Consider the following 17,195-nt stretch of genomic DNA (forward strand, 5'->3'; position numbering starts at 1 on the left):
TAAAATAATGTCCACTTCCCCACACTAATTGACACCCACGAGCTAACTAATTCTGATTTGCATAATTCATGAAAGCTTCCCTCATGGCAACGAAGTGACCAGCAGTACATAAATATTTTAGCATGCCAAAAGGTCAGACTCCGGCTCTTTCGCTGAATCATTCATATTATGCAAAGTCCTTCCCCAATGTCAGTGTTGCTCCAGCTAATTATCACACTTTCTTTAATTACGACTTCTCTTTGTTTAGTTGTTGCTAATGCAAGGTGACCTTTTTGCTGGCACAGAAATGCCACCAGCATCTCGAGCTGGTCTGACTGATGATGTTACTTTTCATTTTGACGGGGAGAAGAGGTTACTTTTCTAACGGAGGTGTTTTTAATCAGCTCGCTGATAATTACTTCAGCAGTGTGTTGTGAAGGTCACCAAAGTTTTCACATTTCATATACCACCAAAGTGGATGTCATTACTGGTTTCAGCTTTATCCTTAATTTCAAGGGAGATTCTTGCTAATTGGGTAAAAACTTGTTGTTTTTTGTGAAACTGCACATATTCAGGAGAACAAAAGAAAAGGGTAAACTTTTGGCAAAAACAGAAAATTGCATTGCCAACACTTTTCATTGATTTCGCTGCTCCGTTATTTGCCATGCAGTGTCTATGTTGGGGAAAGTTTCAGAGTGACTTTTTACATCGACTGGCTGCACAAAGTGGCTATTTGTACCCCAATAGTCTGGAACCTGACCTGACTACCAAATATATATAAGGTAATCTCTATTAATGAAAAGTAAAAAAGTAGAAAAAAATAAAAATTACTGTATTATAGTAATGATATGCTATATATTATTATATTCAATAATCAATTATATTCAAGTATTCTCTGTTCAAAGTGTCATTTTCCATATTTATATATTGCATAATATTATATAATATTTTAATATAAGATATATGTTTATATCATACACTACCATTCAAAAGTTTGGGGTTGATTTTTAAAGAAATTCAAAAATACCTATAAAATGGTATCACTTTATTTTGCAGTTCTGCATGTACATACTATTTGTTGTAGCAATAAGCTTCTATATTTTTTCTGATTTTAACCGTTTACTGAATGATTTTGTACCATGAACAGAAACAAATAAACTCTGCTCAAGAAAACTGTTGCTCCATCTTTCTTTCTTTCTTAAAGAAGCATCCCTCAAAAAAAGTTGCTTAAAATCAGTCCAATAATAAGCAGAGCAAACCATTACAGAATAAACATGCAGTATAAAAAATAATATGCAAAAATATGCAGTATTTCAAGCAGTTTTCAACTATGATGATAATAATAAGAATTTTTTCTTGAGTACCAAATCATCATGTGACACTGAAGACAGGAGTAGTAATAGCTGAAAAGATTAGAAGATTTTTAAATTATATATATATATATATAATATATATATATAATTTCGAAATGCGTTATTATATATATATATATATATATATATATATATATATATATATATATATATATATATATATATATATATATATATATATATATATATATATATATATATATAATTATTAAAATTATATTATAAAATTATACTATCTTATTTTATTATACATAATTACTACACAAAATATCAGCAGTGCAATAAGTATGTTAATGATAACATTTTCCAATTCATAAACAGGCTTTGTCACATCTTACCTGTACTTTGAGAAAAGCACATCTTCATTGCAGTGTCACTTGTGGCCACATGGTGGCTCTGAAGCTCTATAAATGCCTGGACAGGAATAAGCCCTCATGTGTCTGAATGAGAAGCAGTAATGGGTCATTTGTAAAGTTCTCCTGTTGAAGCATGGACACTAATGGGAATGGATGGTCTGAATCTCACCCAAACGAGGCATGGGCCATTGACTGATGGTTGACACTGAAAGCAGTGTCTATAACTAACAACCACTTTTTCTTGTCTTGCGTGTCCTGCCATGCTTGTCCATGCTTGCAGGTAAATAGAGACAATAGCGTGTGAGCAGCTGCCTTTGTTCCTGTCTGCTGTAATAGGCCCTTATATAGCCAACACCGAAGGCCAACAAAGTCCCAATGTGCATTGCATTTAATGAGAATACACACATTCTCCATGCCTACACGGACCATTCGTGGCCATTTTCGACACATCACTTCAGCCTCCATATAGTACAGTGTGTCAAAGTGAGTCGCCTGCAGCCAAAGGCCACCCACTCTGAGACCTCATTTGTGTTATGTGAGCTATGCTTTGGTCTGTGTCAGTTTTGTCCGTTCTTACACTCATGACATAAAGATTAAACACACAAGTTCAAATGTCCGTGCAACATTGTTCAAGCCCGTGATGACATTTGACACATCCAATTAAAAACAACAGCTAACCTAGAGCTATTACCTGGTCTGAGTAATGGAGGTGTGTGGAACATGTCAGCCGGGCTCGGGCAGTACGTTACGGGTGTTCTTGTTAGAAAGCTTGTTAGTTTCATTTTATGTCACCTTGCACATTTAATTCTGTCATGGACGTAGACGTTCGTCTGTAACTGCATGGTTCTTTCTTGAACGCTGAACCAGTCATCACATGAGGTGTTATTTAAAAAAAAAAAAGTAAAAAAAAAATTTAAATAATATTTCACAATATTACTGTATTTGATCAAATAAATGCAGCCTTTGTGAGCATAAGAGACTTCTTTCAAAAACAACAACAACAAAAAATGACCTTAAACTCACATTGACTTCACATTGATAATCTGGGATTCAAACATCTGGAAATAAACTAAATGTTTAAGAACATAATTTTTTTTCCCAAATGTTAAAGAAACGTAAGGAAAAATCAAGAGTTTTGGTCACATTACTGTGCAAATAAGATAGCTTTTAACTTTAACTGACAACATATTTTTTTAATCAAATATAGAAAGAAGGAGATAAATACATAAAAAAGACTTTTAGGTGGCTATACCTCATAGGTTAGCAGGTGCTTGAGATATTAGCGGTTCTGCTATTGTCATTATCTTGTCCAGCAAATGCTGCAAAGTATGATTTTGGAATTATACACAATTGTAATTTTACAAGCCAAACTGTTGCACAGAGACGGACTTTATAAATGCATTCTTCTCAGCTTTTTCCCATCTTTGTCACTATCTGACAAGAAGTCATGCAGAGTACGTTTTATTAGACATAGACCCATGTGTAAATGAGGGGCCTGTTAATTGTCACAATTACACTGTTCCAGTCTTTATGTCAGTTAATTAAGGATGTCAATTGGTTCAAAATTAGAATGTAATTATTTATAATTAAATGCATATCAAAATTTGCTAGAAAAAAAACAGCCAAATGCATGAATAAACATTAATGTGGTTTCAATAAAAGTTGTAAAAACTCCTTTAAAAGACTTTATGTATGAGTCAGAGAGGGCAGGATTATTATGTTATTTCTAGCAAAATTTTTAATATAATTAAACTCACTAATTACATTACATTACATTGACAGTCCTAGTCTCAGTGCATAATTTTTGTCATCGCAATTAACCAAGTTCCCTCAAACCGAGTCACAAAATGTCTGCCCTTTTGGTGCTGTCATGCTAGTCGGCTATTGACAGCAGAAAGACATGCTTCTTGATAAATTGCACAAAGGCTCACCCGCCGCACGCTGTCAGAATATATCAATCGCCTGGCTGCCCCATCAGCTCAAGGTAATGGCGTTTAGCTCGACACCCAGATGCGTCCGCCACAGGGATAGAGACAGTTAGCCATGCTTGAAATCTTATTTGATTTCAGGCTGATCTGAGATTTATTACTCTGAGACCATCATAACAGCGCTTTAAAATCCAGAACAAGATGGCTATGGTGGGACGCCGAGCAGTTAATTCCAGCATCGCGGTCCTGGAGGAGAAGCCGCGCAAAAACCACATGATTATCCCCGGAGTCTGCTCACTGTGCTTAATGGTGCGGCGGAGAATCTTACAAATGACTTCTGCTGCCAAGTGTGTAAGAAGAGGCAGATACAGAGAAAAGCTTATTCAGATGCATTTAAGCTGTTCATACACCACAACATTTTCATGCCTGTTCAGTCATTATTAGCTTAATGCCACGTTTACAAGCAATCGAAACCTTGCAGAACTCATTTTTGTTGTTTTTTCGGTTTCTGTATAGTCCTCAGGGCCAGAGATGTGTCAGATGAGTGTCCAAGATGTGATGCCTGCCTATGTGTGAGGAAGGTGTAAGACATGAGTGATAGTGTGAAGTGTGATTTCTCTGCACAGTGTGTTGTTAAATCCTGGGAATTGCTCATCAGTTTAACTGTAGATGACTGTTAGTATATAAGGGATTGTTATGTGTGTCAGTGTGTCGTTGGAAGCATGCAAACTACTTAGGAAGGAAGTGGGTTGTGTAGGCTTGGTGCATAGGTATCTTCCGTGACCCCATTATGCCAGTAGAAGGCAGTATGGCCTTTGTTCTTGGGGTTTGGTGGTGATGGGGTGTCTCTTGCTTCTCTGCACACTAACAAGGCGCACAGAACCCACAAACACATGCACATGTGCAAATTGGAACATATGCTGCACTTCCAGGAAGGCTACACTCTTAAAATAAGTTCCAGTTAGAATCCAAAAAGTTTTAATGATTTTATTTGCTGCTGCTTTAAAGCAGTAGATCCAGTGGAAATGCTTGTGAAAAACTGGATAGCATAATATATTTATATGTACACTACCATTCAGCAGTTTGGGATTGAAACGTCTATTATGCTCACCTAGGCTGCATTTATTTGCTTTAAGTTACAGTAAAAACAGCAATTTTGTGAAAAATTATAACAATTTGCGATAACTGTTGTGCATTTTAAAATATTTTAAAATGTCATTTATTACTGTGATGGCAAAGCTGTATTGTCAGCAGCCATTACTCCAGTATTTAGTGTCACATGATCCTTCAGAAATCATTTTAATATGCTGATTCGCTGATCAAAAAAACATTTATTATTATCAGTGCATAAAATAGTTGTGCTGCTTAAAAAACAACGACAAAAAACAGCGTATATTTTTTTCTTTTGCAACATTATACATGTCTTTACTGTTACTTTTAGTTGGTTTAATGCATTCTTCCTAAATAAAAGTATTTCTTAAAAAAAAAAAGTTTAAAAGTTTTGTAGACGCTTTTATTCAAAGCACCTTGCATTTCATTCAAAGCATAAAGCATACATTTGATCAGTTCATGTAGTCCCAGGGAGTTTGTAGGAGCCTAAATGCAGTTAGCTGATATATAATTTTAATTTATGCGTTAAATAGTAATTTACATGATTCATTTTTGTGGAGGAAATTGAAGGTAATATTTACAGTATTTACAGGTTTATGCAGTTAATATTTACAGTAATGGAAGGAGTTAATTGTGTCATTTTCTAAAATGTGTATGGATAATTTAGAGTGCATATGACATTGGATATACTTTGGAAATAGAGGACTGTAATCGCATTTTTATCTTTAATTGCATGTACCTTTAATTGCTTGGGATACTCTGACGAAAAAAAAAAAAAAAAAAAAAAGGAAGGCTTCTTTGTGGATTGGTCAGGCAAGCATAGAGTGGAGCCACACAGTTTTTTGACCTTCTTTTCTCCCTCTCTCTTTTTCTTTTGTCGGTAATTAATCGTTATTATTTTATGTAATATTCCTGTGCTGATGTTTTTTGATGCTAACTGAGTAAACGGATACGTTATTTCTTTTCACGAGTGGTTCTGTGGATTTATTTATGTGGATTCTGACGAAGGGAGTGGACAAAGCATCAAGCTAGGGCTTCATTCAGTGGAAACCTACAGAGTTGAACCCATGACTTTTGCTTCATTGCATTTGCTACTGTTTGTGATACACCTTTTGCCATCATATGCCATTAAAAAAATAAAGCTCAAAATCCCCACAGTGAAAAAATGCTGCAAAGAACCACTGAAGCGCCTTAATTTTTAAGAATAATAATGAAAAAAAAAAATTGCAGTAATTTAATTATTCAGTGTTATTTTAGTATTATTTATATACAATTATAGCTTTTATTCATATTTTGAATTTATGGTTTTAGTTTTTATATTTGTAGAAATTTCAAATTAAAATTTTCATTGTAGTTTTTCAGCTAATATATACTGTATATATATATATATATATATATATATATATATATATATATATATATATATATACTACAGTATATATATATACACATACATATTTTCAATCATCAAAAATAGTTCAGATACAAAATCAGACATCACAGACACTTTTTCAGCTATAATACACATGTGCCTCTTGTTCCAAAAAGATCCCCCATCCCCTCATCTCCAAAATACAGAAGCAAACCATCCATCATTCATTATCTCTGCGATACCCTTGCAGGATCCGACGTGAGGCCCCGTGGTGTCAGTCATAGTCACAGTTAGAGATCTGCCCTTATCTGTTGTTTATCTGGTGATGTCGGGGCTGACAGAGACGGAGCGCGTCGAGCTCTTGAGCCTGTAAGCATTCGGCCCCTGGACTCCACACGCTTTCTCTAATTAAAGCCCAGTCAGCGGAGTCCATGTTGGGCAGAGAGGACAGGGTGATGGGGTAATGTGGCTACACGTGGAGCCTAAGGGGAAGAAGGTAGAGGGCTGAGTACAGAAGGAAATGAAAAGAGAAGGAAGAGTAGAAAGAATGAGACCTCTCTTAGCTGAGGAGCATCACCTTTCCCAGGAGGAAGCTGTCAAACAAACTCTACATCATAGCGGGAGAACGAGTTCACGGCCTGATGAAATGGAAACCATCATGTTGCTCTCTCTCTCTGTGTGTGTGTGTGTGTGTGTGTGTGTGTGTGTGTGTGTGTGTGTGTGTGTGTGTATGTGTGCAGACCCACCATGTCCAGCTTATGTTTAGAACAAAAAGTAAAAGTGTACATTTGAAAGAATAAGTAATTTTTTATCAGTCAAGATACTTTATTGCATTACTTTCCCTTAGAAACATAAAAATTAGTTTATCATTGAACTATTAACTTTAATAGAAGAACTACAATGAAAAGTTATCATATTTACACATCAATTGTGTCAGAATTGCTCAGCAATTGTTGCTGATAATAATAATTTGTTATTTGTATTCTGGCTAAAATATTTATGCATTTTATGATTTATGATAATCTAATTTAATGATCGCAAAAGTACAGAAATCAAATGCTGCATATAATACCCATTTAAGCCAGTTTTTGACTACTTCTCATAACTACAGTTCCCATAATTTTCTGTTGCAACATGAGAATTACACAATACATTGAAAAATGGTCACATTCTTTATACTTCATTCAACTTAAACCATATTCCAGTAAGTTGCCAAGGCATCATAACTAGTTTTATTTTTTTACATTTAAGTTTTTCATTTGATATTATTTTTTTTTTAGTTAACAATAGCAACACTGTAATGCTTCATATACAAAATCACATATTGTATCACAGACACTTTTTCATAAAATATGTGTGTACGTGTCTCTGTTAAAAAATCCTCACATACTTCATTTTGCATTGGCACTAAAAAGCTTTGTCAGTAAAGGCAGAGGAGGTGAAGAAATATGATATTATCCAATGCATTCATATTTTCCCAGCCTAAAACACTTCCAGCATATCACATCACATAAAGCACTTCTGAACTTTTAAGTGGGAACTTTGTAGGAGGCAATATATAGTATGACCTTTTGCATTTCTTACAGTTGTGTATTAAAGATAAGGTATGTGTCACTGGAATATGTGTTAAATGTATTTTTAGACATTGCTGGTCCTTCCATTCCTTTTCTTAAATATCAGACACATTTCAGACTGACCTTAGGGGTTGTTTGTGTTCCACTGTGCTGCTTTTCATTTGTTTTTCTATGTAAATATGTGTTAGTCTAGCTTTAAAAAAACTTGTTACAATGAAGTCCAACTTAAAAAAAAAAAAAATAATAATAATTCTAGACCTGTGTCTCATGTTTTCAATCACAAAAATGCTTTCTGTGTGAATGGTCCCATATATCGTCCTGAAATGAAAGTTGGTTAGTAATGTCCCAAGAGAAAAAAAGCTAAATGTTCACCTCAAATCCATGTCACCTGCTTGTTCTCTCTCATGACAGCAGGGCAGATTGTTATGCCACCTATACATTTATCAGTTAAAACAGACTGACTAGTTACTTTTTCATTTAAGAAATGCTAATGGTATTTGATAACTTCCTCCACATTGTGATTTAAATCATTTGGATATGTTATTTTCCTCAGCCACCTGTTATAACAGCTCTAATATGTCATATTGCATTATTACCACATTGTATTTACTTTGAAGCATTAGCCGATACTCACACACCTCACTGTATAGAGGAGCCCGAGTTTCTTGGAGACAAATCTTGGTTGTAATTGAGCACTCATGTTAGACTGGCTGAAAATAAAATAAAATAAAATCAATGCTCAAGTGATTTATTTACACTCTGGACAGAAAAACAGAGCTCTGTGTTCATTATGTATGCACTGCTCTGGGAAGTGGGAAAGAAAAAGAGTGAAGACTTGGACCTGGCAGCCCTTAAGCTGCTTATAAGATACTGCTACTCTCATTAAATATAGATGTTGTTTCTTATATTGGGTGGGTTATTATTATTAAATGTTAAGGTTAAATCCATGAGCAAACCTTTACATAATTTTGTTTATTTACATCTATACACAAATAAAGTTGGCATTTCCTCTCCTGATCTCTTGCTCTCTTGCTCTGCTAAATGAAAGAACAGACTTTGTATAATGTTGCAGTTTCTCTAGCTGGGGAAGAGCAGAGCTGCATGTGTTGATATTTGTTCTGAGCAAAACATTTGCTTCTTTGTGCATATTTTTATGACCTGCTTCATAGGGAAAAGTAAAGTAGGCCTATTTCTATATATTTGTATTATTATTTATTTTTTTCGCAGCTTCGTACCAGGTGAAGCAGGGAACCTGTGAGGTGGTGGCCATCCACCGGTGCTGCAATAAGAACAAGATAGAGGAACGTTCACAAACCGTCAAGTGCTCCTGCTTCCCTGGTCAGGTGGCTGGTACGACACGTGCACAGCCTTCTTGTGTGGAGGGTAAGTGCTTTTCATGTGTTGCTAATTCCCCTTTATTGGTAAAAAACATAGTTATTTTTATATATTTCAGTGCATTTTCTAGGTGAAATGAACAGTAAATTCTAACAACAAATTATGACTACATGGGCAGATTATCAATGAATAAAGGCAAATGTTAGAGCAATTCCTCCTTGCAAAATACTATGTTACAACCTCAAAACATGTTTACTATAATACACAATTTGTTAACTAATACATTTTAATATCTGAATCACATAATCCACTCCTTATTAGTGGATTTTCTAACATAGTAAGCTTGCTCAGTAGCTCTCCTGGTACAACACTGTGATGTGAAGCTCTCGGGTACGAGTCCCATGAACCATGAGTTGTGGTTCTTGCAGAAATGTAGGCAGAGTCAAATATTTCTAATGAGCCTGGGTTAAAAATATTATGAGCATATGCAAAATAAAAACACATAGACAGTAGTGTAGTATAGTATGAGGACATTAAAATGGCCCAATTTACCCTGGTATTATCATCCACCTGGTATTATCAGCCCACCCAGGGACAGAGGGAGCTTTAAGGGCAGTCTTGGTCTAATGGATAGAAAGTTGGACTTGTAACCCAAAGGTTGCGGGTTTGAGTCTCTGGTCCAGCAGGTTATTGTAGGTAGGGGGAGTGAATAACCAGAGCTCTTTCCACCTTCAATACCATGACTGAGGTGAGACCCTTGAGCAAGGCACTGAACCCCCAACTGCTTCCCGGGCGTCGCAGCATTGGCTGCCCACTGCTTCAGGTGTATTTTCATGGTGTGTGTGTGTGTGTGTGTGTTCACTGCTGTGTGTGTGCACTTGGATGGGTTAAATGCAGAGCTCAAATTCTGAGTATGGGACACCATACTTGGTCACACGTCACTTCACTATTCATCTTGTGTGATCCATTCATGTATGATCAGCACAGACACGTTACTGTTTATACCTGATGTTAACCTGTCTCTTGTGGGCAATTGTGAATGGGTTTCATTGGGAAAAGTCTCTGATTTTGCTAAATATTAGGTGTGTTTGATATCAAAGCCATTATCCGTTTGATAAATGTGACTACACTGTCCTCCGCTTCATCTCTTCTCTATTACCTAAAGGTTTAGGACAAGAGAGTGTAGTTTGGGTGATGAAGGAGGTTTAAATGTGTCCCTTCGGTCATACTGTACGCGCTTTAGTTATGAAGGCAAGAGGGACGAATGCTGGCAGCCATTTTTCTTCTTTGTCTTCTTTGACACCCGAGACAAAAGACCCCAATAGAAAGTAGGGAGGGCTGCACCAGGGGAGGTATTCCATGTTATGACTTTCATGGCTCTCTATGACTATAGTTCATGTAATGACAAAAATGGGTCCTATGCACATTTTGTATTTTCCACAGATGTGAGGCTGCAGGACTGTATTATGGAGACACAAGGAATCTGATGTAACCAAGAGAAAGACAACCAAAAACTACAAAAAGGATAAAATACACAAGCATAGGGATAAATTAATCTGATATTTGTATAAACTGTACCTAATACTTTAATTATTTGCCTAAATAACAAGACAAGTAAAATATAAATAAAATTATGCGCATGGGTGCAGTATTATGCAGTTTCTTTTAAAACTATTGGTATACACAGAACAGCAGAAAGAGAGTTGGAGAGGCTGTGTGTGAACTCACATCAGAGGTCCTGTTAGCTTTGTGCTGATGTAAGAGTCAGTATGATTGACCTGTGTTTTTGTGCAGTGAAGGAGAGAGTGGTGAGGGTCATTTCCTCTATCAACATCGCTGGATCTCTAGATCCCTCAGGCCATCAGTCTCACTTTCTCCCTCAGGACCACACAGTCCTCTGGAGGGAGGTCACATAGGAACATATTCTCCACTTCTGATTCCTGAAGCTTCATAAATATCTAATACTCAGCGCAGATTTGGAGAGTAGCTAACTTGAAGCAGTGACATGACTAACTACATTTTTCAGTAGCTTAGAAACTGTGTAGCTTTTCTAGAAAGAAGCATTTTTTTCTAAAAATTAGTGGTGTAGCATGAGAAAATGCTTTACGTCACATTATATGGCATCAGTTCTGTACTAAAGGTTCCATGTATGTAAAGCAAAAATGAATAAATGTATTAAGGTTTTGACAAAAATATCATGCAGCACAACTGTTTCAACATTGATAATACTGATGAATGTTTCTTGAGAAGCAAATCAGCATAATAAAATGATTTCTGAAGGATCATGTAAACATGCAAACATAAAAATCTCAGGGGCTTTTGTCCTGCAAATGTCACATTATACTCCATGTAGTTCACCTTTTAACAGCAGATACTGAGAAATGCATTTAATCTTATTTTTTAAATAGTGTTTAGAAAAAAGTGTGATGGGAGTAATTGTGATTTTCCTGTGGTAGCTATATTACAGGGTAACTTAAATATTTGATTGCTTATTATATTAATGGTAACACTAATATAGGTACCAATTCTCACTATTAACTAGTTGCTTATTAGCATGCCTATTATTAACATATTGGCTGTTTATTAGTGCTAGTGTTTTATATGATTGCTGTATTAGATATTTGCATTGTGTTGTTCCTCTGTATGGCCATTAGAGGGCACTTTACCCATTCATATATCATTAAAACATCAGTGAGAGCCACAGAGGAGCCTTAGAAAGAGCTGAAAGAAACTTCATTGAAACCTTTAGAGGATGAGAGTTCAGATATACCTTCTTATGGCAAATCAACTAGGATCAGAATTTAAACAATGATGCACTGTGAACTTGGACTTTAAATCTCATTCAATGAGAATGGAATAAATAAGAGATTAAATATCTCTGCTGTCTGATGTAGAGGTCCTTTGGTATTCTGTTCTGGCTTGGACTGTATCTCTAGTCACTCCTCTGTGAGCTCTTGAGTCTCTGCAGGCCTCCCCATTAAAATCTCATTAGAAGGAGCGAAGGGAAGGTGGAGAGAGATTCCCTTTGGCGCTCTGTGGGGAGATCTGCTTCACTCTGCAAGAGGGTCTCTCTTTCTGCCCTGTGTGCCCAGTATTTCTGCTCTGCTTTGGGGCTTGAGGCGAGCCCCCTCTGAGCCTCTGCCATCTGTGATTTTGGTATCAGCACTCAGCCACACATACAGGAACTTCAAGGCCCTGTCTAATAAGTCCAGCATCTAGTTCATCTAGACATTTGTCCACAGGAAGGTTTATTTTGCAGTTACGCCAGACTTGCTGTACATTATTCTACTTATTTTACAGAAAAAAAGACATATTCCTTTGTAAAATAATAGAGTGATACGAGCGACATGAGATTAGCACAGCTATAAAAGTTGATTGCCAAGGATGGTCATATAGGGTCTGTTTAAATGAACTTACTTTGAAAATTTTATTAAAAGACTGAATAAATGAATATATTTGATTGCAGGTTCTAGAAGATGTCAGATTACAGTTAGTTTATTATTATTATTATTATTATTATTATTATTATTATTATTTTTTATTAAAAGACTTGTTGGAATTTTTCAAACACTTTCCAAATGATTATATTTACAGTATTACACTTGTTGGAATTTTTCAAACATATTAGTATATATATATGATTATATTTACATATATATATATGTATATATATTTACTTTTAAAGTAGTCATTAATAATGTCTGTATATATATATATGTGTGTGTATATATATATATATATATATATATATATGTGTGTATATATATATATATATATATATATATATATATATATATATATTTATTAAACAAACAAAGGTTTTAGATTGCAGGGATTCTGATCAATTTGCATCCAGATTGCTGTTAGAAATCATCTTATTTCTCAATGTTACATTTGTTGAAGTCTATCAATCAGCTTATAGTCTTAATGTTTATAATAAACAGTAATTTTTTATGCATCTGGTTTCAGGCAGGCAAATGACCAGTTCCTAGATCACCTGTAAAACGTGACAAACAAGCTCATTACACTGATTATTCAACCAGTTTGGTCAGCAAATGTAATTTCAGTTTGTAGCTTTTTATGAATTCAGGCAATAAAATCTGCTCTAACGTAATTACTTTCAGTTTTTTGGTATTCTGGCTTAATTTTCTGCATTGATTCCATCTGTTATTGCTGAGTCCTTGTATGAACACTTAGTCACATAGTCTCACCAGTGTTGAATTAGATTAGAAACATGCAACCAAGAACAACATATCTTTTGCCATTTACAGCCTGTACCTTACTCTGTCGTATGCCTACGTAAGGCTGAGGTGGCAGATGTGGAGAAAACCCACTGTAATTTCTTGACACACAGTGAGTGATGTGTTGGATTCGTGAGCTGGAATGCCTGCTGTTTATTAAATAGGTCGGTGGGGTCAGGTGTGTTCCTCTTCGGGCATATCCTTAAGGAGACAAATGTGCTTTTAGCTTGCGGAGAGTGATACTGAATTAATACACTGCATTAATGTGTGTCAAAGGCAGAATCTGTAGCTAAGCTGATAGTGTTGTAAATTAGGTCATTTCAAGCTTTGTGCTGCTGAGACGGAGTGCTGGGTAATCTAATAGACGTGTATAAATGGATCTGGATTGATACTAGGGGGTTTTGAGTCTCTGGCGCATAAACCACAATGTGAAGTGTGTCAGCTGGGATGCATGCCCATATGCATATACATGTACAGACATACACAATTGTTTACCACCCCCATTAATCTAAGGTATGGCAAAATACACATGTTTGTGTTGTGCAAGTATGCATATTTGTGAACTTTTTTGTGTACTCGCATCCTGTGTATAGGAATTTATTATAACTTTGTAAGCTTGATTCAATCATCAAAATGAGCTGAATTCTGGATACCTAAAAACATAATTTTGTATTGTGTAATTTTTGTGCTGCGAGTGTCAACAAGCGGAATTGCAACAGTGCTGCAGGGTGTGTTAGCATTTTTAGCATGAATTAGCATTTTAGCACTTCTGGTTCTATTTGCCCGTCAGTGAGTTTTTTTATGTGATTTTGGTTGAAATTAAAGGTCTGTGGTTAACACAAGCTTAAGATATTTATATGTTTTATTACTGATGTATTTAAAATACATCATAAATACCTACTTGTGATACTATTAAGCTTTTACTTGTCTTGAAAAATGTAATCTAGGTAAACTCATCTAATCACTAGTCCACTTTTTCAACCTTGTGTCATATCACTCTCTGGCAAACTATTCATACTCAAACTTTCTAAGAAAATGTTTTTAAAGACTGAAAGAGCTGTTGGAAGCTACTGATGGTGATGCTGAAGTAATGTTGCTGCGGTATTGTTTGTTTACAGACTATATTTAGCTTCTGATGACTATATTTAGGCTTCAGATTTTCTAAAAGTTTTGTTCATATAGAAGATTATCATGATAAACTAAATAATGAACTGTTGTTTGCTACAGAGCTTTATTTTTTGCTATAATCTAAAAGCTAATGGAAAAATCCTATTGGGGATTTTGTCTAGGGGAACCAGGGTGATTCAAAATTTTGCATTAGCTTACAAAATATGATCTATGAGGATAGTTTTCTAACAGGTTTCTCAAACACTCTCCCCTCTGCCATTGGTCGGACAAACAGATTGTCCCGTCCCAAATGCACACCGTTGGTTGAGTCAATGTTGCTGTGTTGGGATGCTGAAATAAACAGATGAATGTTTGGTGTTCAAATTAGTTTACAAATGGCTTATATGTGACTAATGTAAACATATGAAACTTCTTAAATATGCAAATCTTAAGTTTTCAAGCACACAAGTTGAAATGCTGATTGTTTTTCCTGTTATCTCACATTATGTCATAGGCGTCATATTGACAATAGTGGCAATGTTTTTGTGTTTGAGAGAGAAAGTCTGCATGATTTAGAATACTTATGATTACCACATGCTGTGTTTCCCCACCAGGCCCACCACAACATGCCACAAACCCCAGTGCCAGCAATTACAAACACAAACAAGAAGAGACAGACAGTGAGACACTTTCTCAAGATGTCTGACATGCTGTTCCCATCCCATCTTGCTCTCTGCTTTTCCCTCTCTGTTTTTTCCAATCTGTCCTCCCCTCTCTCTCTTTCCATTCAACTTATACTCCGGCATCTTTTCCTGCAGTTTCCTCAGCCACCACATGATGTCAGACACATTTCAAACACGGCCTGTTCATATCTCTGAAATGGGGGTAGCAAAAATATTTCTGTATCCTGGATAGTCTGTCATGTCTGCAGCAATGACACTATATAAATCCAACAAGGCGCCATACAGGAAATCAAAGCTTAAATTAGTGCCTTCATATTCTCAGATAGGGCTTTTCATGACTGAAAATAGAAAGACCATCAGTGTCATGCAGTTGTCCCTGCCACATCAGCACTAAAAGCGAGAAAAATCCTTCCAAGTATGTGGGCTTTGGCCAAACTCTATCCTGTTAAATGCCTAAATGGTGGAGTGAGAGATTTGGTGTGGAAAAGCTGAAAAAAGGGTTTAGACAAAGGTGTCCACAACTGCAGACCTAAAGCCATTTAACTCCTGAGAAGCTTTAGCAGCTCAGCTGGCCTTTTTCTTTGGGGAAGTTTCAAACCCTCAGTCTAAAACACCTGCTCTAACATGTACTATAAAAAGGTTATTTTTCATTTTTTTTCTCTCTTTTTTAACAGTTGGTCAGTTTGAGTTTCTTAACCGTAATTGTAAAATGTAATTTATTCCTGTAATAGTGAAATCTGAATTTTCAGCATCATTACATTTCTTATTATAATCAATGTTGGAAATAGTTGTGCTGCTGAATCTTTTTTTGCGGCAATCATGATGCTTTTTATTCTGTGATGAATAGAAAGTTCAAAAGAACAGTGTTTATTTGAAATAGAAATCCTTTGTATATAAATACATTTTATATACAATTTATAAATACATTATAAATATTTTTCTGTCACTTTTGACCAATTTAAGGGTTACTTTTTTTAATTTACTTTCAAATCTGAACAGTGGTGTACTACTGTAGGACTTGGTATTTTGGGAACACATGTTGATTTATTGCTCTGCTAATATATATATATATATATATATATATATATATATATATATATATATATATATAGTGTGTGATATATATATATATGAAAAAGACGCAAAATAAGTATAAACTATAAATATTCAGTGTTTCTGTGATAAAAAATAATGCAAAGAAAAAGACACAAAATAAGTATAAACTATAAATATTCAGTGTCTCTTGTTATAAATAAATATATTTAATATATAAACATAACCTATTTTTCTGAAATATGTATATGCATGTTTGTGTATTTATATATACCTAATAAATATACACAGCGCACAAACATATATTATGTAAGCAAAAACTTGCATATTGTTGAAATTTATTGTGATTAATCGTTTGACAGCATGGTTGCAATTAATTTATATATATATATATATATATATATATATATATATATATATATATATATATATATATATATATCCTGCAAATGAAAGAAAAATATTTATTTTGCTAATTTTGTCTGATAATAACAGGTTGAAGAAGAGGTGTGTTTAACATGAATTTGAGTCATGACTGTGAGCCCTCCATGATAAGTGGACGCCCATGACCAATATTTATCTTCACAGCAGTTGTTATTGGATGCTAACTCAAAGAATACACTCATATTGTTGAGTATGTTTGTTTAGTTTCACGACACACTCACGCAGACCAATTATGGAGAGCTTTCGACAATACTGAAAACCTCCTTTCATAAGGTTGCCTCACAATGTAAAGCGTTTGTGTGCCTAGAAAAGCGCTAAATAAATGTAACAAATTATTATTATTATTATACCTAATAATGCCCACATTAATGCTAATTATGCCCCCACTGATTCTCTGAACCACTGCAATCATACTGTGGGCTTCACTTAGATGGAAAGGCACACACACAAACAGTAGTTACTGTATGTCACTGCCTTTGCAACTGCTTATTTTGTTGATTTATAAGCATCATCATTTGACTATAGCCATCCTACTCTCCAAATCTCCAAACACACATGCTGTATGAACCCCTGCTTTCATGTCCTGTAAGGCGTTCACTCACGATGCTTGAGAGGATTTGCGCGTGTTCCTTTGCATAAT

At 35.2% G+C, this 17,195-nt stretch overlaps 1 protein-coding gene across 2 annotated transcripts in view; it reads left to right on the forward strand.

Moving 5' to 3' along the window:
* The window catches only part of LOC109061190 (chemokine-like protein TAFA-4), a 40,508-nt gene that overhangs the window by 16,832 nt on the left and 6,481 nt on the right, over nucleotides 1-17,195 (forward strand). For both annotated transcript variants that reach the window (XM_042734412.1, XM_019078317.2), the window contains exon 4: nucleotides 8,920-9,075. In XM_042734412.1, coding sequence (XP_042590346.1) covers nucleotides 8,920-9,075 — 156 coding nt within the window. The remainder of the gene's footprint in view (nucleotides 1-8,919; nucleotides 9,076-17,195) is intronic.

Source organism: Cyprinus carpio, chromosome B11 (assembly GCF_018340385.1).
Source record: "Cyprinus carpio isolate SPL01 chromosome B11, ASM1834038v1, whole genome shotgun sequence".
NCBI lineage: Eukaryota > Metazoa > Chordata > Actinopteri > Cypriniformes > Cyprinidae > Cyprinus > Cyprinus carpio.